At 36.5% G+C, this 26720-nt stretch overlaps 1 protein-coding gene across 1 annotated transcript; it reads right to left on the bottom strand.

Annotated features, from left to right (window-relative positions):
* Nucleotides 1-19887: 19887 nt before the first annotated feature.
* On the bottom strand, nt 19888-26492 carry shox (shox homeobox). The gene is made up of 6 exons (XM_067410432.1): nt 26240-26492; nt 24755-24963; nt 22277-22334; nt 21918-22006; nt 20255-20470; nt 19888-19977 (listed from the first exon to the last, which is right to left on the bottom strand). The coding sequence occupies exons 1-6, from the start codon at nt 26490-26492 to the stop codon at nt 19888-19890; spliced, it is 915 nt and encodes a 304-aa protein (XP_067266533.1).
* Between the last annotated feature and the right edge of the window lie 228 nt (nt 26493-26720).

The raw sequence follows: 26720 nt of genomic DNA, 5'->3' as shown, positions 1-26720 counted from the left end.
GAATAATAAATGACAGAATTTTCATTTTTGGGTGAACTAACCCTTTAAGCGGTGATAAAACATACCTGTTTGTTTTGAATTTAGATGTTATGTGTAACAAAATATGACATATAACAAAATAACACATACTGTGTTCAGGTTTGACTGTAGTAAAATTAAAGCAAAAACTGACACTTCAAATCAACATTTCAAACCAAAAAATAAATAAAAATCTAAACCTTGACAAAAAGTAGTCTTTGAGAATGTCTAGGTATAAATAAGTATTTATGTCTAAAAACTACTGGAGAATTTATTAGCGACTTTATATAGAACTATATAGGAATCTAGTGGTTACACTATATGGAATTTTTATTTTATTTTTACTCCCACCAGATGGCATTAATCTCTCTTCAAAAATTGGATTTTAAATACTTTTTCACTATTTTAACATAGAATACTGCTTTAATTGAAAAATAATTTAAAATATATTATTTTTTCAATGGGGTGAAATAGCTAATAAAAATGGTATAGATATTGCATAGTATCATAAAATAACCTCAACATTTTAAATAATAATCAAAAAATATAATTTAACAAAAAAACTAAAACATTTCAAGGCTTCAGTCAATTTTGACTGCGAAAGTGTGACCCCCAAACAAAGGACCAGAGGGTGAAGAAAAAAAATCATATATACTGTATATATATATATATATATATATATATATATATATATATATATATATATATATATATATATATATATATATATATATATATATATATATATAATGTTACATTATAAAAGTCTTTACTGTCATTTTTTGATTAGATAGTTTCCTCACTTTTTTCTGTGAGAGGCTCTGTGTTAATCAAAGACAGTAAAAGCTGTGAATTGGCGCCTATAACATGAGACTCTTGTCTTGTATGGAGTTAAAATATTTTTACAACTTGAAGCGCTAAAGTGACAAGGCCGTCAATGAAAGTAGTTTGTCCTCTGCAGTTCAGTGAAAATATTATGAGAGCTTGAAGAACGAGAGGAACGAAGAGTGATGGACAGCTCTGACACTCCAGAGCACTTAGGCAATTATTAACAGTTTCTGCCAGTCACCACATCTGACACAACACAAACACGCCGTGTCTAATTTTACACTACTCCGGCAGGCATGGGTCACTTTTAAAGAACACAGGGAAACTCATTTTATCGTAGATTTGACGACCAATCATCCAAATTGGCCCCAATGCTACCAAGCCCCCCTTCTCCCACCATAACAGACAATGCCTGGGAGAAAAACAGCCGCTTAGATCTTTGAATTGCAGCTGTCCGTTGGAGCTTGCCAAGGCTGAGATCAGTGCGGTGAAATGGCACACAGGTGTGGGGTTCGACCACAGACGTCTCTCTGCGTAGATAGACATCAGCCTGTCAACGGGGTTTCACGAGATGCTTAAGGCCGAAACGGGCAGCATGTGAAGAGGTCAGGCCCTGTAAAATCTTTACCACATCGTGCATGTCAACCAAAGGAGACCTCAGCCATGTTTTGATAGCCGTCCAACAATTTTAACGTCTACTGACAGCGTCTCTCAGCCATCAAAGCGGAGATGTAATTGATAAAAATTGCTCCGTTTTGCGGCCCATTGTAAGTTTAAAATCAGATTGGTGTGCCTTATTATATCTCCGCATGTGTGTGCAGGGTAATTGCTTTCCAGCTAGCCGAAAGGACCTGAACGAAAGCTTCAGATATTCACTCTCTTGTATAGGTTAATCCGATCTGAGCGTGATTTCCTGACAGGCAGGTTCGGCACGTGAGATTCTGCCATTTCCAATGCTGCTCCTATACATTCTGATGAATGCTGCTGGTAATTTGTTTTAGACAGATTACCCACAGATCTGTGCGGAGACATCATGCTCCGAAAAAGTATCACACAAGAAGTCCAAACATATAACTGTCAATGATACTTTTGAAGTTGTCTTCTGATGGGACAAGGTGGACCAAACCTGATTTTCAGACACTCCGAAATTCATAATAAGCTCTGAAGGTATTATTACGAAGATCTCATGAGGCTTTGGCGCATCATGTTGGTTTAGTGTCTGGTGTCGATTATTTTTTAGATACTTTTTTTTTTTTCGTTGAATAAATGAATAGGTCTAATCGGTAGGGTAATTACAAGACAAAGGATCTTTGTAATTAGAGACTAATAACAAGCTTGCAGCCTGTTCATGCCAAACAGCTGCTGGGAAAGGTAAAACTGAAGCCGTCCCCTGCACATGTTCCAACAGATGAAAGTAATTTAGTTGCACTTAACTGTCTATAAACAATTACCTTAAAATGAAGCAGTGTCTTTATGTATGGCTTCTGAAACATATTTTCTCCTGCCTGCTGAACAATTATTAACGATCTTCATCTGCTAGGTACACTTCATGAATTTTACATTACCTCTTGTCATTATCATAACTAGACTATCAAAGATATTAGAAGCCTTCGACATTCTCTTCTTGGGGATCCTTCTTAGATCTATTGTCAAGAATCTGAGAATTGTCTGCAGTTGAATTTTCCCTGGATTTTTTTTTTTTTTTCCCTCAAGAGCATTTGCAAATGCATAAGCATGAGCATTATTGGGGCTGTCTACATGTTTGTATGCCTGTCTGTGGAGGCATGTTCATCTCCTCCATTTTAATGCCATTGTCCTTATGTAGTCTGATTCATTGCATGCCACTTTTCTTCCAAACAAAATGCGCTCAAGTTAACGTGTTTACGTCGTCCATACGTTCTGATAACAAGGCAGAAGTCTTTTTGCGTTATGTTTGATTTGCGCTTGGCTTACTAGAGGTTTTTTTTTATTAGGTGCGGGGGGTTTTGATGGACATCTCGGATGTGGCAGAATAATTAGCATTTCCCCACATGCTTTTCTCCATGCTCTGTTCCTCAGCACACTGATGTCTTGTGATGCCCAGAAAACGAGCGTGAATGCCGTGTTATCATTTAGAAACCGGCAGCCAGCACTAACAGACTGTAATTATGTACTTCCAGGGACAAGATCAGTGTGCAGAACAAAGTGTGCTGGAAAACATTGCGAGGACTATTGGGTTGTTTTGTACAAAATGTCCATCACACACTTGGCATGCTTCGCCCCCCTTTCCCGCTCCCCTGGTGTCTTGTTATATTTCTTTCCGGGAAATTGATTTGCTTATTAATGGAGCAAATAATATTTGCTGATACCCTGTCAAGATGTTTACTGGGCTGCTGGCTTGTGGAATGTGTTATAAATGCTATCGCATTCAAGTGTGGGGGGGATCAGAATATTTTGCATTCGGAAACTATGTGGCCATTATCCTACAGGCCATGGCTTTGTTGACAGATCCAGCATTAGTGGATGGCAAATCCATGATAGAACCACGTTAAATCTTTTGGCTTTCAGCTGAACACTTTGGGGAGAATAAATTGTGTAAAACTTGCGTGAGTTCACATGCAGCAGAATGTACTATTAAGCTCATTATTGCACCTATAGCGTATGAACCTGCACTTTCATAACCTGCTGTTGTACTAATTCAAAAATAACACGCACAATTTATCATCACTGCCACTGTAGCAACACCTGTACTAGATCAGCATGTTATGCGTAATATGCGTGAAAGGTCAAAGAAGGGCTTTTTGAGTAGGGATGGGAATCTTAAAGAATTGAAATAATCCGGGTCCGATTCCTTTGAGCATTTCTGATTCCATTAATGTTTCTTTTAGTGCTTTTAAAGAGGAAATATTTTGGGAAAAAGTACAGTTCCATTGAGATTTCTTTCAATAAGAAATTTAAAACCACTGCAAAAGGTGTGTTAATATATTAGACAGACTTTTTAATAGCAGTCTTTTAAGAGGTGGCATAAATCCAATGGCCTTTACTTGGAAAAAAAAAAGTACCTTTATAAAGTAAAAAAAAATAAAGTACCTTTATATTCAAATTGCCATGTGAACAACCAGTCAATAACTTGATTTATGTCTAACCGTTAGTTGTGTTTTTGATTCTCTAAAAAGAACAGTTCTGCTGTTGGTGTTGGATTCACTAAAAAGAACCGGCTCATGAGAGCCATTAATTTGGTAATTGATTAGACTACACTGGTCATGCTGTAGGTTCAGTAAGTGATAATATTGCCTATTTTCAGATTACTTTAGTTCAGTATTTCATCCACATGCAGCAGAACATTGCAGGTGTGAGAACCATAAGAACCAGTTCTTGGTTCCCAAATCTATTTATGTGTGCAATTTTCATGTTATATTACTCTGCTATTGAAACTACATTATTTTAACTAAATTTTATTTCAGAGTCAAACATTTTAAAGGTGCCCTAGAACTTTTTTTTAAAAGATGTAATATAAGTCTAAGGTGTCCCCTGAATGTGTCTGTGAAGTTTCAGCTCAAAATACCCCATCGATTTTTTTTTTTTTTTTATTCATTTTTTTAACTGCCTATTTTGGGGCATCATTATAAATGAGCCGATTCAGGGCTACTGGCCCTTTAATTCTCGTGCTCCACGCCCACGGAGCTTGCGCTTGCCTTGAACAGTGCATAAACAAAGTTTAAACAGCTAATATAACCCTCAAATGGATCTTTACAAAGTGTTCGTCATGTATGCGTCGGATTATGTGAGTATTGTATACTGTTATATTGTTTACATTGACTCTGAATGAGTTTGAGGCTGTGCTCTGTGGCTAATGGCTAATGCTACACTGTTGGAGAGATTTATAAAGAATGAAGTTGTGTTTATGAATTATACAGACTGCAAGTGTTTAATAATGAAAATAGTGACGGCTCTTGTCTCCGTGAATACAGTAAGAAACAATGGTAACTTTAACCACATTTAACAGTACATTAGTAACATGCTAACAAAACATTTAGAAAGACAGTTTACAAATATAAAAATATCATGATATCATGGATCATGTCAGTTATTAATCGCTCCATCTGCCATTTTTCGCTATTGTTCTTGCTTGCTTACCTAATCTGTTGATTCACCTGTGCAGATCCAGACGTTACTGCTTGCCCTTTCATATGCAAATATTGGGAGCGTACACCCCGACTGTTACGTAACAGTCTGTGTCATGTTGAGATTCGCCTGTTCTTCGGAGGTCTTTTAAACAAATGAGATTTATATAAGGAGGAAACAATGGAGTTTGAGACTCAGTGTATGTCTTTTCCATGTACTGAACTCTTGTTATTTGACTATGCCAAGATAAATTCAATTTTTCATTCGAGGGCACCTTTAAGACCAAGGCTTGTTTTATCTATAAATCTGCTGGTTTTACATTAATCCTTTGTATTGGATTTAAATTAGCACTCATGTTTCAGTAGGCCTGTTTAGTTATCCCTGGGGCTTTAATGGGAAAGACTGATGGGGCATTTCAGTCAGTAAGCACTAGTAAAAACTCAATTTGAGAACAAAGCCACTCAGATTGCAGCATTGCCCCGAGCTACTGAATTTCTGAACGGGATAAAGCCTATTATTTTAGCATATGAGTCTAATTATTTACCTACCTGTAAATATGAGTGCCCATGTGAAAAACATTGTGTTTTATTAGCTCTTATGTCAGTAATTTATATAATGGATGACAGCAGAGCGTAGAAAAGTCTTGATTTTGAATAAACCTAATTTAATATGTTTAGGAGCCTGCCACAGGTAGTCAGCATCCGGATCTAAAAATCTGCCCTCAAGAATGAATTACCGCAATCAGATTAATGTTAGAGATTGTCATTATAATCTTTTGGTTGCATTATAGCAAGCAGGCTTTGCGTAGCAAGCGGTGAATATAATTATCTGGGCACAACAATGGAAATGCTGATGCTCGTGGCTGTTTGCTGTTGAAAATGTTGAAACAAACTGAATTTCCCCAGTTATATTTCTTCATTTTTCTGCATCTCCTACGAATTATCCAGCTTGATTCCATTTCAGTGGAAATGCATATTATAGAGAGACACAATAATTGCAGCAGACATCAGGCACTCACTGAGAAAGTTACTATGCTGATTGCACAGGAAATGTTATTATTCCCTAAGCTTAACTGGAAGCAAGTCACTGCATCTATTAAGAATCTACCCAACCAAAGAAACATATTAAATCCATACAAGATCCAGAGGTCCACAATTTGAATATAATTACCTAGATTGATTGATTTTTCCTCCTCTGTGATTGTGGTAAATGATATCATTCATTTGCTCAAGTGAGTGGAATAACTCCAGTCTCTGACTTCACATAAGATGCACTGTATATCATGAGTGTATTTTTATAGTTCAAAGGAGTAAATGCATTTTCATAATCAATAAACTTCTGCTGTTTTTGCTTTGAGCTAGACTTTTTTTGAGCAAAAACTCAACTGCCCTTCTCTAGCCTTCAGTCACCTTCAGCAACAATTTCATCTGCAATTCTTAACTAATTATTGAAAGTACATGTTGCATAATCTGCGTACAGTGCGAGCATCAAAGGCTAACACTGTTATTGGCAATATTTGTTTTTTTCTTTTGTGTAATTATGAGTCATGTCACTTGTTAATGTATGATCAGATCTCTCTTGTCACGTTCATCGGTTGTTATTGTTATTAACAGTTTTTAATTTTTCATACATTTTTATACTTATTTAGTATTTATTGCATGTCAGCTGTACTGTGGCAAAATCATGCATGAAAATCACAAATTTGGTTATCTGACAGATATTTTTTCCCCCCATTAGAATTATAAAGCCCAGATATCACTTTTAAACCAGAAAGTAATGATTCTCATCGACAGGAAATGATTTTATATTTTCTTAATCAGACCATCAAAACTCTTGAGCCTCATTTCACAATGTTCCAGTGGCTAGCAGCTAGTCAGTATGCTTTTAAAATGTATAGTTAACAGTGCAAGTAATGAAAATTTAGACAAATTTGGTCTTTCATAGCAAGGAATTGTGACATTTAGGGATGAACAGGAGTAAAAAAAAAAAAAAAGAGCCCAAACAAAATGTCTAGTTTGTTGTAACTAATCTCTGACAATGAAGCTGCTTTCAGTTGTGTTTCACCACTTCAGTCTCAATCGGCTGACTGTTATTAGTGTGTTTGATTTATGGTAAGTCCTTAAGCAATAATATCTGCTCCAGTCTCTTCCTCAGGACTTGTTGTTCTATTGATCGGCAACAATCACCAGCCAAGGCAGCGCTTCGTTCCCTTGATGCTTGCTAATTAAGATTCTGGAGCATCTCCTTTGTTCTGCCTGATCTGTCCTCTCTGTGTTCTCTTGCGTTGGTTGGGTCATATGGTGTTGCAATCGCCCGTGTGGTTCTTTATGCACTTAAATCGCTATCTGTGTCACGGAGTAACCTTTAAGTAAAAAACAGTTTGTATGTGCTTACAGACAGCCAATAATTATCATAACCCCACAGTGCGTACAGAAAGGGAGAAGGACCCTTAAGCTGTTTAACTTAAAAGCTAATGCTTCAAAAAGTACATAAAACAAATAATATGACTAAAACCATAACCCTAAGAGACCTTACTGACTGCCTCATAATTGACTGCTTTCATGACACCATCTATCCAGAAAATTACTCCTTAGTTCTGAAGCCTGTTGGGCAATATCACAGAGGCTATCGCAAACAAGAGAAGCTTCAGAAAGCCTAGGCCTCCATAGGGATTGCTAAAACCATACGATTAGCTGGCCATGGGGATCTATTCCCATATAAACAATTTCAAAAGAGCAGTGCCTCATAGCAAACAGCACTGCTCCGCGTCTGCCGCCTTTCCTGCTCCCTCAAACTCTTTGTCCTCCATTCAGACTTTCCGAGGCAATCTCTTATTTCCAACGAGATCCATAAAAGATAAAACAACCTTTGCGTTGATCTTCCTCAGATCTGAAGAGGAATACCTGGAGCTACAGTAGTTTTCCGTGTCTATATATTGAAATGAACTGTTTGGTGCGGTAGACGTTGTTTTCTCCCACACACTTCTCCTGTAGATACGAGTAGGCTTTTTGACCCTCAACTCTGGCACGGAGAAGACAACGGCTCTATAATTAGATGCTACCGGTGTTGGGGAGTAACTAACAAGAAAAAGAGCCAATGCTGATAAATTAACCCTTTTCAGTAGCCCGACAGTAGTTCAGCTGTTTTCAGAATGTGTGTAGTTTTTTCATTAATGAGCTACATTTTTCAATAAATAGTGCTAAAGCTTGACAAAAGTTTTTTTTTTTTTTTGTATTGTGCACACAGCTTCACATCCAAGCAAATGATCTCTATAATCAAACATGCTGTCCTAAACTTCTTTCTCATATGTGATGAATCAGCATTTACAAGGCTCATTTACATATTTATATATTCATTTATGGCATAAAAAAGTGTATGTATTTTGATTTACACATACACACATACACTACAGATCAGCAAGGAAACATTAAATTGATCAAAGGTGTCAGTAGTTATATTATAAGATTTCCATCTAGATTAAATATAAAATATTTAATCTAAATATGAAATATTTAGCAGCACAACTGATTTCAGCATTGATAATAATAAGAAATGTTACTTGAACCCCAAATCAGTATATCAGAATGATTTCTGAAGGATCATGTGACAATGAAGACTGGGGTAATGATGCTGAAAATGTATCTTTGCCATCACGGCAATAAATTACATTTAAAAAATGTTTTTTTTAAATAAATAGCAGTTATTTTTTAAATTATAATGATATTTCACAATATTACTATTTTTACTGAACAAATGAATGAAGCCTTTTCAAAAACATTTTAAAATAATATTACAGACCCAATAAAATACCACATCATATTAATAAAACTAACCAATTGGAATAATAATAATAATAATAATAAATATAATATTACCATTGATTAGTTTTATTAGTATGCTGTGATATTCGAAAATGACAAGAACCAGTGCAAAGAGAATTTTAATAGAATTAATATTCATTGTTTAATATGAGTTAGACTGATGGCAATGAGTGACTTTTTGTGTGTTATTCGAACTGAATGAAGGTTCAAAACGTCTCTTTTAGCATGCACTCATAAAACAGAAAAAGTCCAGTCTGCGCTGAGGTCAGATTCACTCCTAATGCATTACATTCCAAATCAGCCATGTCATTCGCCCGCTGCGTGTCGGCCCAGTGTCCTGGAGAGCAGTAACTGCGATCAGACCCCCTCGCTCATATTACACAAGGCAGACCTCCATTAATCAGCCATCTTGGATGAGGACCAGCCATGGTGTACTTTTAACACTTTTAAAGTGCAGTTTGTCAGCCATATTGGTGTATCTGTTGTATGTATGCAATAAATTCCTTGAGACGTTTTGACAGCATTGTCTTTTCAATGTCTGTGGTGTAATATGGGACTTAATACGGATACGCATGCTGAAAACAGCTGTCAGAAAACTCACTCAGGCCAGAGCACTTTGTTACAGACTGCTCATGTTCCATTGTAAGCAACTGTGTGTTCATTAGGACGTCATTTTGAATGTTAACTGATATTCTGCTCTATTCCGAAATCTAGTGAGCTGCGTAGTGCCTACATAGACAGCTGGTTTATAAGGCAGCATCCTAAGTGTCATGGAACCTTACATGTGACCGATTTGGAACACTCTAAATGCCACACAAATATCACACACACACACATTGGGCTTTCATGTTTTATGGGGGCGTTTATACTGTAAAAACTGTATATTCTATCCCCTAACCCTACCCCTAAACCTTCACATCACAGAAAACTTTCTGCATTTTTAGATGCAGAAAAAATCACTCTGTATGATTTATAAGATGTTTTCTCCATGGGGACCAAAAAAAATGTCCCCACAAGGTCAAAAATTTCTAGGGCAGGGGAAAACAATCAGTTCACCTACCTTTTTTTATGATTTTATAGTCTTTTTTTATTATTATTCCAGAATTGACATTAATTCATATTTAATTGTTTTATTTTAGTCCTTGCCTATAAATAGGGCCGAGGAAAGTTACCTATTTTATTTCAGCAAAGGCATGTTGTATCGGTGAGCATTACAGTGGACACGAGAAAGTGAAAAATGGCAGAACGGAAGAGACATCTACTGATATACCACCTGCTCCATCATGTACAGTATAAGTGTATCATTCACCTTTTCCCCATAGTCAAGAGTTAAAAAAGCAAACAAAATTCGCAATACATAGCAATATCAAATCACAATACTTGTAGAATTCTTAAAAATCACAATACATTTGTATCTGCATCCAAGTATCATGATTGTATCGAATCGGGAGACGGGTGTATCGTCCCAGCCCTTGGTATCACTATCTTTGTTGGGACGTTTGGTCCTCATAATGTAGCGTTTACCAGGTTGCCTTTTTTAAGGACACTATGCTTTCCAAGAATAAACTATTTTTATAGAGATATGTTCTTAATACTGCACAGTATTAAATGAAATAGAAGTTAACATCTTGGATTTCTTTTTTTCCCCAAAGCTTGTTCCAATGCACTCTGGGATGCCTTCTCCTCAAAGGACACAACACTTCCTTAGAATTTGGCGGTATGGAGGTATCTTAGGAGGCAGGATAATTAAGCTGCCTACCTTTTGGCATAGCCTCATTGTCTGTGGCCCTTCAGCAGTGCACTAGAACGGCGGCGGAAAATGTGCTCTGGTGGCACAATGATAAATGAGAGGATGAAATTAAGAGGGTTTAAAGAGGTTAGCCATGCAAACAGGATTTGCCTCCAAAGTGGTTTATCAATGAGTCTTTGTATTAACACTAGATATGATAGCAAATGCTATTTTCGGCGATGAGCACTCGACTTAACAAGCACAACTCAATTTCCGAGCAGACGATTCCCTGCCACCCGTTTTGAGTAATCTGGTCCCGGCTGCGTTATTCAAATTACAATTGAATTCATCTTTCACAGCTTCATCTAATGCAGGCGTTTCTCTAGTCAAATCATGCTTTCTTAATGTGTTCATCAATATAGTATATCTGGGCCTCGGGGGACAGAGTGTAAAAGAACTTAACAGGAGAGATCTGTTTCCATAAACGTGTAGTGGGATTATGTACCTATGACATTTATTAGCTTTACTACGAGGCCGCTAAAGCAGAGAGTCTGTTATCGTGCACGCAATAACTCATTTTATGTATCGGCATATGTAGTCGCGGAGACTGTGCTGAGAGCTAATGTTTATTATGCCCTGTGAAGATTCGCCTCTTCGTGTCATCCCCGTGGGTTTAAAGGCATCAATATTTTCCTACTTTACCACTTCGCTCTGTACACAATAGGCTTCAGTGTTCAAGCTTCAAAGGCCTGGACTGTCTTTCTTTTGATTACAAGTTACTATTACACAAGACACTCTTTATTTGATTTAATTGGATCTTGGAAAAGTCTGATTCATTATTTACAGGTAACTGAAGGCGAAATGTTGTTGTGTGAAATTTTTTCACTTATTTATTTTGTCAGAAAAAACACAGCATTTGAAAGGGAATTTCAGACATGTGCTCGCTTTTAACCCAGTCTTCATTTATCATTTAGGAAGATAATTTGACTAATGGGCATAGGTTTATGCGAGGTTACCGCTGCACAGTAAAACCACGCACTGATTCATTGTGAAATATTATACGGTTGCGTTCAGTAGTCGCGAACTGGTCACGGCTAGACCTTGAACTTACCACAGCTCTTAGAAATCCACCACCTCAGTGAACTGCAGCAGCTCGAGCTGGAGATTTTTTTTTTTTGCTGCTATTGATTAATGGTCAGGAACTGTAAAACATTTGGGAAATGGAGAGATGGGCTATAATCAGACTATGTTACATTCCCTCTGGCTATTTACAGACCCAAGTGCCCTTAGCCTTAAGAAAGTTAACATTTTTACCTCAGAAGCATTTTTGAGCTCTACAGCAGGCGTGAGCTGGTGGGCACCATCAGGATGCTGGAAATCGCTGTTCCTATTTCTCATTGACTGGCCAAAGATCATCTCTTCAGTTGATTTACAGTGCATTTTTTTTCATCTGACAGCACCGAACATTGTTAAAGCTCTCTTTTTTTCATATAATCATTATACGTTTTTGTCAAATATATTGCTTTATAATGCAACATAATGTTAAGGATATTTTCCGAAATTGTGTTAAGCAGAAAAAGACTGATGTGCTAGTGAATTGGTTTAGTCCAAATTGATGTGGTTGACTTGTGGCTGAGAACCCAACCTGGCGGATAATGTTGGCAGAATCGGGAATCTTGTTTTGTCTTTCATCAGCCATTTTCTCACAGCACTCATAAACGTCTGAGCTGGTCAAAATGGCCAACTTACAGCAAAATGAACAGCTTGAGAAGTCAATCTCATTAGAGACCGCTTGAGACTGTCCCTTGAAATGAAATCATTTTTCTTAGAAGTGCCCCCAGCTAACTATGATTAATTGTGAGTGCTTTGGTTTGGTTTATTGCATTGTTTTATTATGAACCTTATCAATATTGCAGCGACATTAGTGGTCCACTTTTTTTTTTTCTTCTATTTTTGTTTTCCTGTGTATATATTTCCACCTTTGGTTTTGTAAGATTTTACTTTCCTTGAATGGCTCAGTAATATTTAGCATAATTTCATCTTCATCCCTTCATTATGTGGTAACTCTTTGTTTACTGTGCTACAATGCTAATGTTTCTACCATGGTAATTCAACTTGAGTGGTGACTTCTGTTATATGTCTTGTTGGACTGATCTGCTTTTATTGCATGTAGGTGAATAGGATCTTACCAGAAAAATTTTAGAATAATTATCATATGTATGTTTAAAACACCTTTGTTTTGTTTTGTTTTTAAATACTTACCTGTTGTCAAGAAAACAAGGTTGAAATTTCTCAAAGCTCTCTACAATAATTGGGGAAAGGTTGGCCGGTGACCTCAGTAATACAATATGTGTCAAAACAGACTTTATTATGATTATTAGGATATATGTCTCACAGAAATGAGTGTGGTCTTTTTCATTGACAATATTGATTTCATATTACGTGACCACACACTCAAAGCAGTATTTTGATGAACAATTTCACTCAAAACGGTACACGAAGGACCTAAACAATACTTTTCAAGTGTGTTTCTCTGAATGCCTGATTTTAAAGTTCCCCTCAGGATAGCACTGAAATGTATTCAGCCCACTTTGACCTCTTGCACTTAGAATGTAGGGTGTGAGACCATAGCTTAGCCCAGCAGCCCTGTGGTAATCCCGTAAGAAATCCTTTGAGGCCTTGACAATCCTGCAAATGCCCACAATCTAAATGTGAAATTTCACGTTTTCTTCATGTAATGTGAACGCATGCCTTGTTTGTTAAACTGTCAGTACTTTTGCCTAAGAAGATCTGATTAATAGTAGGCCTAATATATCGTTTCAGGCAATGCCCCTCTCAATAACATTTTGTTGTAAACAAAAACAAAAAAAAGAAATACAAGATGATGTTTGCATTTACATTATAACACATTTGACCCTTAGTCTGGAATTGGCATATAATTATTATCCCCTCAAGTGCTCTTTATTTGTAGGAGCGAAGGGATCGCTTTAGCATGGCTTAAAGCGAAACTACACGATGTAAACTGCTTAGGTGGGCTGTTTGCTTTTCATTAACATTCACCCAGGATATGCTGAGGCTCCATCTGGTGAAATCTCAGTCACTTTACTGAAGTGTGAAGAGGAAGTATCATGACCTTCTACAGAAACAGAACATGCGTTTTGTTTGATCTAGGATGATGGTATTTTGTTACGGCACACCATTGTGGGTAGTTATCTAAACTAAATTGTCCCATGTTAAGTCATTATGCATTTTTTTCTACATTGTACATGGATACAGCTTATGATTACACTTGTGCGTTCCTATTTTTAGTTTAGTATTTTAGTCATTTTTGTTTGATCATCTGGTGTCCTTTATATTTTTATGGGTGTTTCCACATGTGAGTTTCTGCTTAGCCTCTAAATTGTTACCTCCTCTAAATTGAGCCTGGTCTGTTTTTGAGAATCTAATGCCGTTTCATCTCTGGTTCACCCTTTAGCAAAGGCTCAAATGACAAGCATCTCAATAAATACTGAAATGTTTAGATTTCAATTCCGTCTGCATTGTTTTCTCGTCATATTTTTGGTGGCTGGATATTTTAGACAACTAGAGATGTGGTATTTATTTTGACAATGTGCTTTATTGTTCATATAATGGCTTTCTCTACAATCTTTTTTTTTTTTGGAAAAGTCCTTTTGAAAAAGTTTTCTCTTGATGTTCTGTAAACCTGTTCTCTTCATGTTGCTGACCGTAAGGGTTAAGGAAGTAATTTTTGGCACAATATGGGTCTCCACATTGGACTTTGAATCAAATTGACAGTGACAACAGAGAAGCTGAAGGATTGGGCCATGGTTTACACAAAGCTTAGTGTGCGGTTTAGATTATACACAGTGAAAAGTCACGGTAGATTATCAAAAAAACTGCCAGACAAACAGTTTGTCCCATATGGACAAACACTTGGAATTAGAGGATTTTTGAAACCTAACAAACATGCATGTCTCAGTAAATAACTTTGCATACTTATAAAAAAAAAAAAAAAAAAAATAATATATATATATATATATATATATATATATATATATATATATATATATATATATATATATATATATATATATATATATATTATGATTAAGGTTATAAAACACTTCTGATCTTTTTTGAGCATTTTTAGATCTTTTATTATGAATCTAGTCAAAAAAACAGCTTCTTCTGTTGCAAGACGTTGAAATGCTTCAAACTGGTTAGACTTGCACTCCATGTGTATTTCTAGTTTCTTTAGCTGCTTCAAGTATTTACTTTATTAATATTCACTTTTTTACTTGTTTTTGTTATAAAAAAGTAAAGTCTTAACTTTATGGACACTATGGAGTCATTTCAAACAGTGGCATCTGTTCACAACTTGAATGACATTTACTTAATGTGTGGAGACTGTGAAGCATAGTGTGGCATAAATGCAGTAAACAGTGAAATGGATTTCAAAATTTTCATCATTCAATATTGCATCGCTGCATTGCATTCACATGAGAACGCTTAACTGGTTTTATCTCCCAATAGAGGGAGATCGACTTAAGTGCATTGAAAACTCAGTTGCCTCTGAAGCATCTGACTTTGATTCCCACTAGTAAGAAAAGATTTTCACTGTGTCGCCAGCCATTCACTCGTGAAGCTTATCTGAAAGCCATGGGAATGGCAGAGAGAGTCGACTCGATTGTTTATTACTTTTTGTAACCAGAAATGAAACTACCACTGATCGCTATAGCGAAAACAGAAAAACAGCACTGGTATTAATATTTTTCTATACAAGATCTTAACTTAGGCTTCAGAGTTATTTTCTTGAAATTTGCTCTGTTAATGTCAGCAAGTATAATATTTTACAATAATCAACATGCGAAATAATGATAATTCAAAGCATCTTAACGAGAGATAAATGTTTGGTTTTATCTGATTTTCTGTCTGGAAGGGCATGATCTCAGAATCAATATATTTTAGTTATGTCTAACTGAAGGCATAATTTAATTTGAGCAATAAGAGCTTTCACAAAATGTAGACAGCAACCCATTTAAGCCTTTTGTTGTGAAAATGGAATAAACAGGAAACACTTTCTCTGAACAGTAAACAGAAACTGGTTTCATTGTTATGCAAAGTAGATTTGACTATTAATTATTTTATAAGCATTTTCTGTATTAGCCATTAAAACAAACATTATTATAAAGTAGGTTTTTTTTGCTAAAAGTCTGCTAAAAGTAATTTTAGTTTGTGGTACACATCTGCAAATACTCTCATGAAACTAATTTTGATTAATCACCTTGTAATTTTTTTTTTACGTCTTCATGTTTTTACAAATGAATTCAGTCATTTTTAATGATATCTTACCTTTCAGAAATACTGGCCTTTCTGACAGTTTTTGATTGAGAAGATCAGGTTCTTGAACCTTCCAAATGGTTTCTCACTTCTTACAGGTAAACCACCAAGGTACTGTAACTTGTCTCTCAAAGTGGAGGCTAACAGATTTTGAATTGTAACTTTTATGCTGCAAGAGAAATGGCACCTAAAGAAGAGTCTTGCTACTTCACTATTCTGTTAGATCCAGGTCCTGTAGGGTTTTAGTTTGATACTTCAAAATACAACAGATTTCAACGGAGTAAGAAAGCAGACCAATAAAATGGCTAGCTTATTGGTTCAGATTTAATGGCTTGAAAAAACAAAAATAGCCCCAGATGGACAAATTGCTGTCGTCGTTTGTTTCACAAGCTTTAGATCTCTTTTAAATCTTCAAGGTCAAATCAGTATTAAGGCTTAATTCACTGGCGACTTTAGATTAAAATCGCTCCGAATAGATTTCTTTGTTTCAAGCTTGTTTGGCCATGCAGTGTAAGTTTGCATCTGGACCTGTAGGCTATGTGTTTTTTTGTTAATTCTGTAGGAATATCACGTCTTCATTTTAAGTGGCTAATAGTTGAACACACAAGTGATCATTGACGTTTTCCATTGTTTTTGACATAAGAACCAAATAACTGGTTACAAACACGTCTATCAAATCTGGAGCCAGTAGTTATTGTCAATACTTTGAGTTCATATAGTTCATAAACAACTGAAGTCCTGCTCCAGAGCGTATATTTATATGCTTGAGGTCTGCACAACAAACATTTAAAAAGTTCCTAAGGTTCCAGGTTACTTAATATATTCACTCTCATTAATTTTGCAGTGGAGGGGAACGCTTCCTGTTGAAGAACAGATGAATGTTTTCCAGTTACTGAAGCCCAGCTCCTTGTTCATTTTGCCAATTGCTAATGAAAGGGGATGTCAAAGACTGAATTTTACGTATCTTAAAGTTAAAAATGCTCTCGGGCTCCTGAAGACCTGATGTGGACGCTTTAGAAGTTTTCCAACTAGAATTCCCAACACCTTTATACATCCACTTTCTTCTTTAGAGCCTTGTTGAAAAGATTAAAAAGGTAAACATTTCCTTGCACTTGCAGGTGAAAACTGTATTTACGTAAGTTATGCATGGACTTTTCATAAGATGTTTAATACTCTCATGAGTTGGTAGATGTTACATTAAGTGTTTCTACATCAAATGTACCAGATTGGGAAGTATTTTCTGAAATTTGTTTCTTATATGCCAGTACTATGATATGTATAGAGATTGCTATATAATAGAAAATAAAACGGTACATCAACTTTAGTGTTGTCAGCCATACAACTGCATTAAAATGCAAGTCACTTTTAATGTGAGCAATAACATTTGATTCAATAAAAGAAAAAAAGTTTGGTTTACTTTTAATTAATCTCTTTCAAAGGCTGTCTTTATTTGTGACTTGCGGCCAATATAAATACCTTTGTGTGTTTGTGCATGTTGAAAAAGAAACCGGTACTTGGTGTGGCTTGATTGATGGCGGTCCTACGTTGCCAATTATTAGGGCACATAAAAGGATGCTGTTATGTTCCGCTTCATCCAGCAGACCCCAGCCAGAGGTCAGTGCCTAAATGTGCGGGTATCAGCCTCTGCCTATATCACTCCATCTTGATGTATGAGTGCTAAGCTACAAATTAAACGTGCTCCGACCTTTTAGGGGGTACTTGCTCAACAGGACGCCATTTGGACTAATTTCTCCATGCGATTTAGACAAAAAGCCACTATGTTGCCTGCTGTAATTACTTTGTGTACACACATCTGGATTTGGGTTTCCAGATGCAACAAGCCATCCAAAAAAGACTTGCTAAAGTCAGTTGTGACTGTGATGTTAGTTTAAGATATATATGGAGGATACAAAAACATATTGCACCTCATACATGACAGTGGCATGATTAGCCTTTGATCATTATTTAGGACATGTAGATGGTAAAGAAGATGTTTTATGCTTCTTTTTTATATAGCATCACATTCATGGAAGAATATCGGTCTCATTTCATGTAGCTTTTCACATTTCAGATATTGTGGCTCCTCTATAAACAGTCTTGTAGTAATAGTTTGTACAAATAATAATGTGTGCATATTATATACTGAACCAGAGCAACCTTTATTCATAAAATTTCAGAGGGCCACAAAGTTTTACAAACTCTATTACAAATATTTATAACTTTTATTGATAGATTACTTGTACAAGATGTACATTCTTTTTTTTTTTTTTTTAGTGAAACAACAGAAGAAAAAAAAAAAACTCAATGGTGAATCATGTTTGGGCATGCTTGCATATGCAATATGATGGGATACAACAAATTCCTTGGAGCATCAAGAAAATCTCAACACAAATTATGGTTTCATCCACCATCCCTGAAATGTTTGTAAACTCAAACACGCTACATTTTAGTCAAACAAATGTACTGCAGTCACACGTTTGCGTCAAACTGTTGCAAATGTTAACATTTAAAAAATATATAAAAATAAATGCAAAGCCATGTAAATATGTACACTTGAAATTCGACTATTTAACATTTATAAACTTTCAGATAAAATAATAAATAAAAGCACCTATGACTTCAATTAAAGAAACAGAAACATTCCTAAACAACCGTAATGGTGAACAACGAAAACAGCCCACAATGTAGCGTTTATTGTTAGAGGTAGACCTGACCGAGATCTACTACTGTAGTTCAAAGGCAATTGATGTCTGAACTGGCAATTTGTTTCATAGTACGGTTATGGAAATAATACTGTTTTTCTTGAGCATATTGTATTCGATATGATGTTTACAGGAAACAGCTTCTTGTTTATACGGGGAGAAAACAATGTGTATGCATTTGCTAAAACTGTAAATGATTTTGCAGCATTAAATTAAATAATTCTACCTCTATTAATGCGATCAAATTGTTGTCTTTGGTGGATTTATTGTTATGTTAAAAACCAGACGTGTTTATGACCCATGAACCTAGAGCATTTTTGTACAGTGTCAAATGAACTTTTTCCCTTGTCTGCTTTAAGGTGATATCAATATCTCTTTAAATGCACGTGTACAAAACTATATTAGAATACCATTGAACTTCGGGGAGTTATGGCACATTGCAAATGAGTTAGCAAATTATCTTTTACACAGCTTTTAAAGATGTGTTTGTGGCGAAGGACTCTCAACACATCGACATCAGTGCCAAAAACCCAAGAACTTAAAAATCATTGTTTAATTAGCAAACATCAACCGCTATATTACGTTTTCCATATTTACAGTATTGCACTTAACTGCACATAATTGCATTTCAGTTAAACTGATGTTTCTTAAAATGTTAAATTACAAAGTTGCAGTTACTGTTTAGCCTTTTTGAAACAAACCAAAAAAAGTGATTTTAAATGTATTTCAGCGAAACGAAAGCCAAATTTGTTTCCCCCTTACATAAAAGTAGTATATCTTGCATTAAGGATTGTAAACACCTTGATACAAGACCTGAAGTGCAAAAGCTAGGTTCACTTCTATTCCAGGACACATCACATAAAAAAGAGAGCACAAAATATGAGAATGAAAGCTAAAAGTCCATACACATGCCCGGAAAGAAATAACAGCAATGCAACATTTCCTCCCAAAACAGAAAGAATTCCACTAAAAACCAGGCGATTGTGCCATTGATGTTATTGCTGTTTCCAGTCTTTGTCCACAGCAGAATGAACAAAAAAAAAAGGAAAAAAAATGCAAATAACGGCTTTAGGATATGAATTGCAGTGGAGGGTTATCATGGCAGTGATCAACATAGATGTATGTCAGTTACAATGGAGGCCAGCCCCAATAGGTCTATCCTTCAATTGAGCACGTGCACTAGGCAGCGGCACAGTGGTAGGAGGCAAATATGGCCGTCTCTTTCTTTTCACTTTGAGGTTGAGATTCCAAAGTTTCAGTGTCTGTCCGTAAAAACACAACCTCTAGCCTCACTCTGTGTCTGCCTTTGCTTTTTTAAAAAGTCTTCTCTCCTAAACGCTGGTTTTCAGACAGACATCCAGACATTTTTGTATGGTCCTGGGGCTGTGATCTGTGCCTGGAAAGGGCTGAGCCAGTGGCCTCCAAGAAGTCCTGCCTGTTGGGCGAAAAGTAAAAGGTGATTCATTGGTATTTAATTACCTTTCTCTACAAGTGGTTTGTTTTGGCAGCTGGTTTTTTGTGACTTTTTTCTCTCTCTCATTCTCTCCCCTTACACCCCTTTTTTTCTCTTTTGTTTTTATTTTGTTTTGTTTTAACTGTGAGTGTCACGGCCTTTTCACAGGCTTAGTCTTGTGTTAGAAGCAATTATCAGTTCAGAGCAGCAGAGAAGCCCATGGGGGTCAGAGTCCCAGCGCCTCGGCGTGTTTTCTTGCCTTGAGTCGCAGGTCGGCGATGCTGGAGTTCTTGCTATTGCTCTTGGCAGCCGCTACCACGGCGGCCGCCGCAGAGGCCGAGTCTGCCAGCGACGCGATCGGTAATCCAAAGGGCGGGGGCGGGAACATCAGATAGGGAGCGTGGGCCGCGAGGTGTGGGTGCAGATGAGGATGGGAGTGTGTTCCGACCCCCTCCAACTGTAACTGAGCTTGGACCTGCGGGGTGAGCGAAAACAAACACGGAGTTAGTCGGCGGCCGTGGGGTCAGCTCGAGGAGCGGCAGGGATCCGCTTTCAGGCTCGGACACCGCTCCAAAGCTTTTCAGTGAAAACACTCTCTCACTCAACTCAGTGCATTCTTTTTCATCTGATCTTGAGCTGAATTATGCAATGCGTTCAGACAGCTTAATAGTCAAAGAACTTCCATCAGCTGCAAATCTCAAATCTCAGCATATTAGTTTGATCCACACTGAATCTGCCCATACAACCTTTAAAAGCTGTAACATCATGTAATCTTAATTATATATTCAATGGCATAAATAAACAATTTCGCACCCAAAATATTCATTCTCATATATATAAATATTTATTCGCATAGTTCCTAGGGAGGGAGGGAGGGGGGGGGATGTAAGCAGGCAGCATAAAATATAAGGTTGCCGATTCTGAGCAATTATTTCAGTAAGATGAGGTGAAAATTAGACATCCGCCAACTTAAAAAGTGACTTATTTTTTATTTTCTTTTTTAGTATTCTTCTCATGTATCTTTCTCTGCACAGGGATCATAAATATTTCAAAGCTTTACATTTTGTGGTCCAACTAAAATACAACATCTGACAAGCAGCACAAGTTTTTGACACCGGGAAAGAATGTTTTACCAATGTTTCTTTTTTTGTTTTCCACATGAATACGACGCATAGGAAGATTACTTTGAAAGGAGGATAAATAATGTCAGACCTGGTAGTCTGTTATTTTTGGCAAATAATCAGGTATGAATACAGCCTGTCTCATCTGAGTTTCTTTGCTACTCACAATTTCTAACCACAGGCCTTCTGACTTGCATTTATTTTAATTAACTCTGTGTGAAAATACTCATAAAAATTAAAGCAGGCCGTTGCTCCAGTGTCTCCACAAATCAGTCAAATTGGACTGTGCAACCCCACTACAGGGGCAGTCAGAACAACAGGTGGTGGACATTTGTGGTGTTCAGTATGCAGTCCTCACGCCTCGGCCCTGCCAATGCTGCTCAGTGCCAATAACCATCAGTGCGTTATTCCTCTCTTTCATAATCTCTTTTATCTGCCTTCCCCTCGCTGTGCTATTAGCTTAATTATGGCTGCTCTCTCGTCTGGGTGATGCAGACAGTTCTTCACCACCAGATGAAATGTCTCTCCGTCCCTCTTATCTCATTCGTCTCTCATCGGGTCCCGGAGGTGAAAGGTTCGCGCCCTTCGCACGACGCATGGAGACTAGTGTCAAATCAGATTGTTTGTCAAAGCCTAAACATTTCTCTGCCACTAAGCTACTTTTAGGCCCAGGTGTTATGAGACGTTTATTTAGTCGACTGAACTGCACATTTGCATTTGGATGTGCTGTTATTGAAATGCGACCATTTGAAAGCACAAAATATTAAAGAACGAAACCATTAGAGGTTTCGTTATTCCTACCTGTTGAAATGGCATTCGGAGTGCGCCCATATTCACGTAAGGAGCTACCCTGCACGCGTCCAAGTGACTCGCGGTGCCCAAAATAACTCCTGAATAGAAAAGAATAATAAATGAGCAAAGTTAGTCATAATTATTTTTTAATGTAGATGATTTCACCGTTTAAAATGTAATGAGTTATAAAATGGCGTGTTGTCAGAGCCGCGGTGCAGTGAGGTTTGCACGTGCTCAGGACATCTAAGAGCTTTTAGCTCACGAGCACCCAGGTTGTAGGGCAGTGTCCCATAAATTATATTGGAATAGCATAAAATAATAAAATCTAATGTTTACACAAAACATTAAATAATAAGGTAGCATTTTACCTTTGTGCATTTGATTTTCCTGTTTTCGGCATTTCGCTCTTCTGTTCTGAAACCATACCTAAAAAAGAAATAAAACACGGTTATGCTTTATCGTGTTCACCACCATTCATGGCTTTTAGGCTACATTGAATTACAAAAAAAAAAAAAAAATGCTAATTTGTTGTAGGCTAGGCCTACTCAATTTTCCGATTTATTTTGCCTCCGATAATTTATTAGCCTACTTTATTAAACACTCTAATTGGAAAAGCGAGTTCTGTTATTCATTGTTCCACAACTCTTCCTCATAGTTAATATTGCAGTTTGTATCTTCTAGCCTACTCAAATTAATTCTTTATGTATTCTTTGGATGGGTCTACATTTACAGAAATCTATATTTTATTTATATATTTTTTATTTATTTCCTTTTTTGGTAAATGAAATGTTGATGAAGGCCTACTAGCCCCTTTCAAATCACCATATTGGCTAATCGACAATTTTACATGGGTGAAAAAATAGTTTTTTATAAAATCTTTTTTTTTCTCCCCCATATAATTAATTATAGTTGCTTGAAAAAGTGGGAAATAATAATTTTGAACAACGTGAATTTATGCTACTGTATGTTCTCCATCATTACTCACTTTGGTCAGTTCAGTTAAATCATACAAGCTATAAAGTGCTTTATGAACGCTCAGACTCGCTCATTAAAATTTAAAAGAAAATGGTGGTCTGTCAGTCTGTTCTTTGAAAGACACTCCGGTTTTCCATTATGACATATTATTATTATTATTATTATTATTAGGTCTATTATTATTATTAGTCACACTGTGACTTATAGCGCGCCACAATGAATGTATCAATCATATATCAATCTTTGATCGATTGTTATTATCCAGCTCTATGCTATAGGGAAAGTGAGCTACACTGGTTTCGACAGTTATTTCTTCATTAAGGACCACTCAATGATGCGGTTCACAAATACCCTAATCTGATTTCCGTTTGATTTTTATTAGAGACAGTGAATAATGACATTTAATTTAGCCCTGCACCAAAAACCGAAAGATATTAGTCGTAATTGAATTACTGCCTTCTCCTCACTGAGGTCTCATAACTTTCAATTAGATTCTTGACAGCTGGTCGGCGTGGGGCTTCAATACAACAGTAGTAGGTAGGCTATAGTAGCAGGTTCATATCAACTATAGGCTACCTCACGTCCAGAGAGTTTTCCGCGAATTTTAGAATGTGATATGAGTCATAAAATGTCTCATAGAGAGGCGTTTTTAACGCAGTATGAATTTTTGGTTGCATCAAATCACAGCTCTGACCTCTTCTTTGCTCTCGTCTTTTAATCTGATTTCGCCTCCACCTCTGAAACATTAAAAAATGTCGTGCTTGCAAGCTGTCACACTGGCAAACAATGTTACTTATTTTCCCATTACATTTTGTAACACGGGGTATGTCACTGTAGGAGTTAAGATCGAATTGAATTATTCCTAATACATTTTTATAGGAACAGTATATCAAGCCAATGGCAGATATTACAAAGATAAGGTTGGAGAAAATGAGGTGAGTGACATAAGAAGGTATCCCCTGCAGCAGCGGTTCAATCTCTTCATTAATTTTAATGATGTGGTTAGATCTTTCTGCAGCACATAAGCAAGTTTTCCTTTGAATAAAGCTGCTGCTGCAGGAACTAAAAGGCTATTTCATATCCACACCCACCAATGAAACTGAACCCGCATAAATCGAAAGACAACAGAAATACTTTGTGTGTGAGTGACTATAACAACAACTGTCTCCAAATGTTAAACATCTCAGGCGCATGGTGTGATATACAAATTTAATAGCTATACTTAAGCAAGTGTGTAGGAGGAATAAAGGCCTAGCGACCACACTGTTTATTTGATTATTTTGCGCTGCCAGTTCACTCCTCTATAACAAAATGTTTAACAGTACTTTGTAAATAGATTGCCTATTATTTATAACTTTATAAACCAGTAATAAAAACCCTTTAGTTTTACGGGCATTGAGTTATCAGAGTCATAAACTCCTCTGGGCATATGAACAGAAACACCACAAAAGCGATATTATAAGAGACTTAGTATTTCTATTACTTGCTAATATATAGATATAAAGCAATAAACCGATTGTGAATTACCTCCGTGGACATTAGCCTATTTGTCTCCATTATGATCGAGCTATTTTCACACATTTAGGCCTACTTTAAACTATTTCAAGACCATGTACGTAAAATGATGAAAAATGAGTGACACAGAACTCCCAATTGACATCCCGGTTATTTGCATTTCCAGAAGGTGCATTCGTGATGCATTCGTTTAAAAATTAATCTGCACGCTCTCCTAATGTTTTCAAATTATTAATATTTCAATGTAGTCATTTGCTTGTTTTATCTGTTCTAAAATCGTTTTTAAATATATTTTTTTTTTCTAAAAAATAGAATGGATAAAATATAACAGAACGTATGGAGGAATGGACGCTTACCTGCACGCGGGCCTCAGACAGCCCCAGCCTCTGACTCAACTCCTCCCGCATGAAGGCGTCCGGGTAATGCGTCTCATCAAATAAGCGCTCCAGTTCATTCAGCTGCTCTAACGTAAAATTTGTCCTGCTCCGTCTCTGCTTCAGTTTACTCTGTGCGTCCTCGTCCTCTGATTTCACATCCTCCTTCTTGTCTTTGCAGTCGTAAATTCCTGTGAAAATACAACATGAACACATAAAGTATTTATTTTTAATGCGTTTGTTTATAGTCTACATTAGCCTATTTTTTTATTGCAGATGGCGAGAATTTTAATCAGAATCGGCATAAATACCCTAAATTTATTTAACATGATGTAACACTTTAGCCTAAAAAATAAAACAATTTTCATAAAATCCGAGATGAATAACTTCAACCTACTTCTGCTTTGAAACAACATTGTGAAAATCGCTTTACAAATAAAACTGACTACCAAATAAAACCAATATTATTCTCGATATTTTTATATGCATACATTCTTATATTTAGATAAATAGATTAGATCATTATGTCATATTAATCATATTAGAAGACATTAGAAGTTTACAAATTGCCAATGAAGCTTTGCACTTTTAAAAAAAAAATATATGGATCTGGATCCTCATTCCAGAGCAGTATTAGAATAAAATGTGTTATTTGGAAGTTTTGGAAATCAAAACTTGCAAAACTTTATCTTACTGCAATAATTTCTTTTCTCTATGATTCTTTGAAAGGTCTTTGTTGTTGTTGTTTTTTTTTTCTTTTTTATGTAGCATATTAATAGCATTTATATTTACCCATTATTATTATCATTATTATTATTACTATTATTGAGGTCTTGTATTCCAAAACAAAGTATCATGGGCCTGCCAAGATTGTTAAACATCTTTCTTCACAGTTTCTAAAGCAAACCCGTTTTAAATTAAATATCTCTTTCGAAATATTATCACCCACATTGTTCTGTGTTAAATGATATTCTGTTTTACTCTTTGAGTGTTTTGTGCGTAAAGAGTAAATAAGTGTCTTTAGTAATTTCCTGGCAATTCAACAAGAAACACTAAGGAATAAATTGATAGATCGTTCTTTCAAATTTGACAAGACAGGGGCCTATTGTTTGGACTGTAATTCCTCAAATGTGAGGACAGGCGACTATTTTTATAGATTTATTGTGATTCTCTTATTTAAAATTGCCTTTCGTTGTTCTTTTACAAAACAAAACGGTTCTCTACGCGGCACACACATCAACGAACCATTGCGTCAGCTGAGTACAGCTTGAATTTCTCCACTCGCATGCTAGTTAGCCTCTTAACACAATCGAAATCTTTCTTTAAGATAATGAAAATTACCTCAATATACAGTAATTCAGATTTGATCAATATTACAACAACGCCAAACGTATTCGCGCGAAAAACCTAGTTGTAAACGCGCCTCCAGCGAAACACATGATTAGACTTTGCGTAAGTGTAACTCACCGTCAGTAGCCCGTGTCACGTTAAACTCCTTCAATTTCTCCTTTTCCAGCTCTACGTGCTCCTTGTAAAGGTGTACCGGACAATGGTTGTTGTTGGTTTCTGTAATCTCCTGAAGGCTGGTCTCCGAGTTCCCCAGCTCTCTGGCTCGGGCTAAACCACTCTCCAAAACTTCCCTGTACGTGATGCTCTCTTTGCTGCTCTCCTTGCTTTTCTGATCGAAGGATTTCGACACGAACGCCGTGAGTTCTTCCATGGCTGATTACGGAAATCCAATTTAAAATGAATCTAACGCGAATCTTTGTGTCTGCTCAACAGTGATTTCGGCGATATGTTTGCGTGTAGAAGGTTTAGATCACTCCTGCTGTTATGTCTGTGTTTTTCAGATCACACTATTTATACACGGCCACCTCAGCCCGGCCCCCATCGCCATCATGTCTGGAGTCATTACAGGCGCTTCTGAATTCAACTTTCAGCGGCTTTT

The sequence above is a fragment of the Chanodichthys erythropterus genome, chromosome 14 (assembly GCF_024489055.1).
Source record: "Chanodichthys erythropterus isolate Z2021 chromosome 14, ASM2448905v1, whole genome shotgun sequence".
NCBI classification, from domain to species: domain Eukaryota; kingdom Metazoa; phylum Chordata; class Actinopteri; order Cypriniformes; family Xenocyprididae; genus Chanodichthys; species Chanodichthys erythropterus.
Note: the sequence above shows the minus strand (reverse complement) of the source record. Positions and strands in the feature narration are given on the sequence as shown.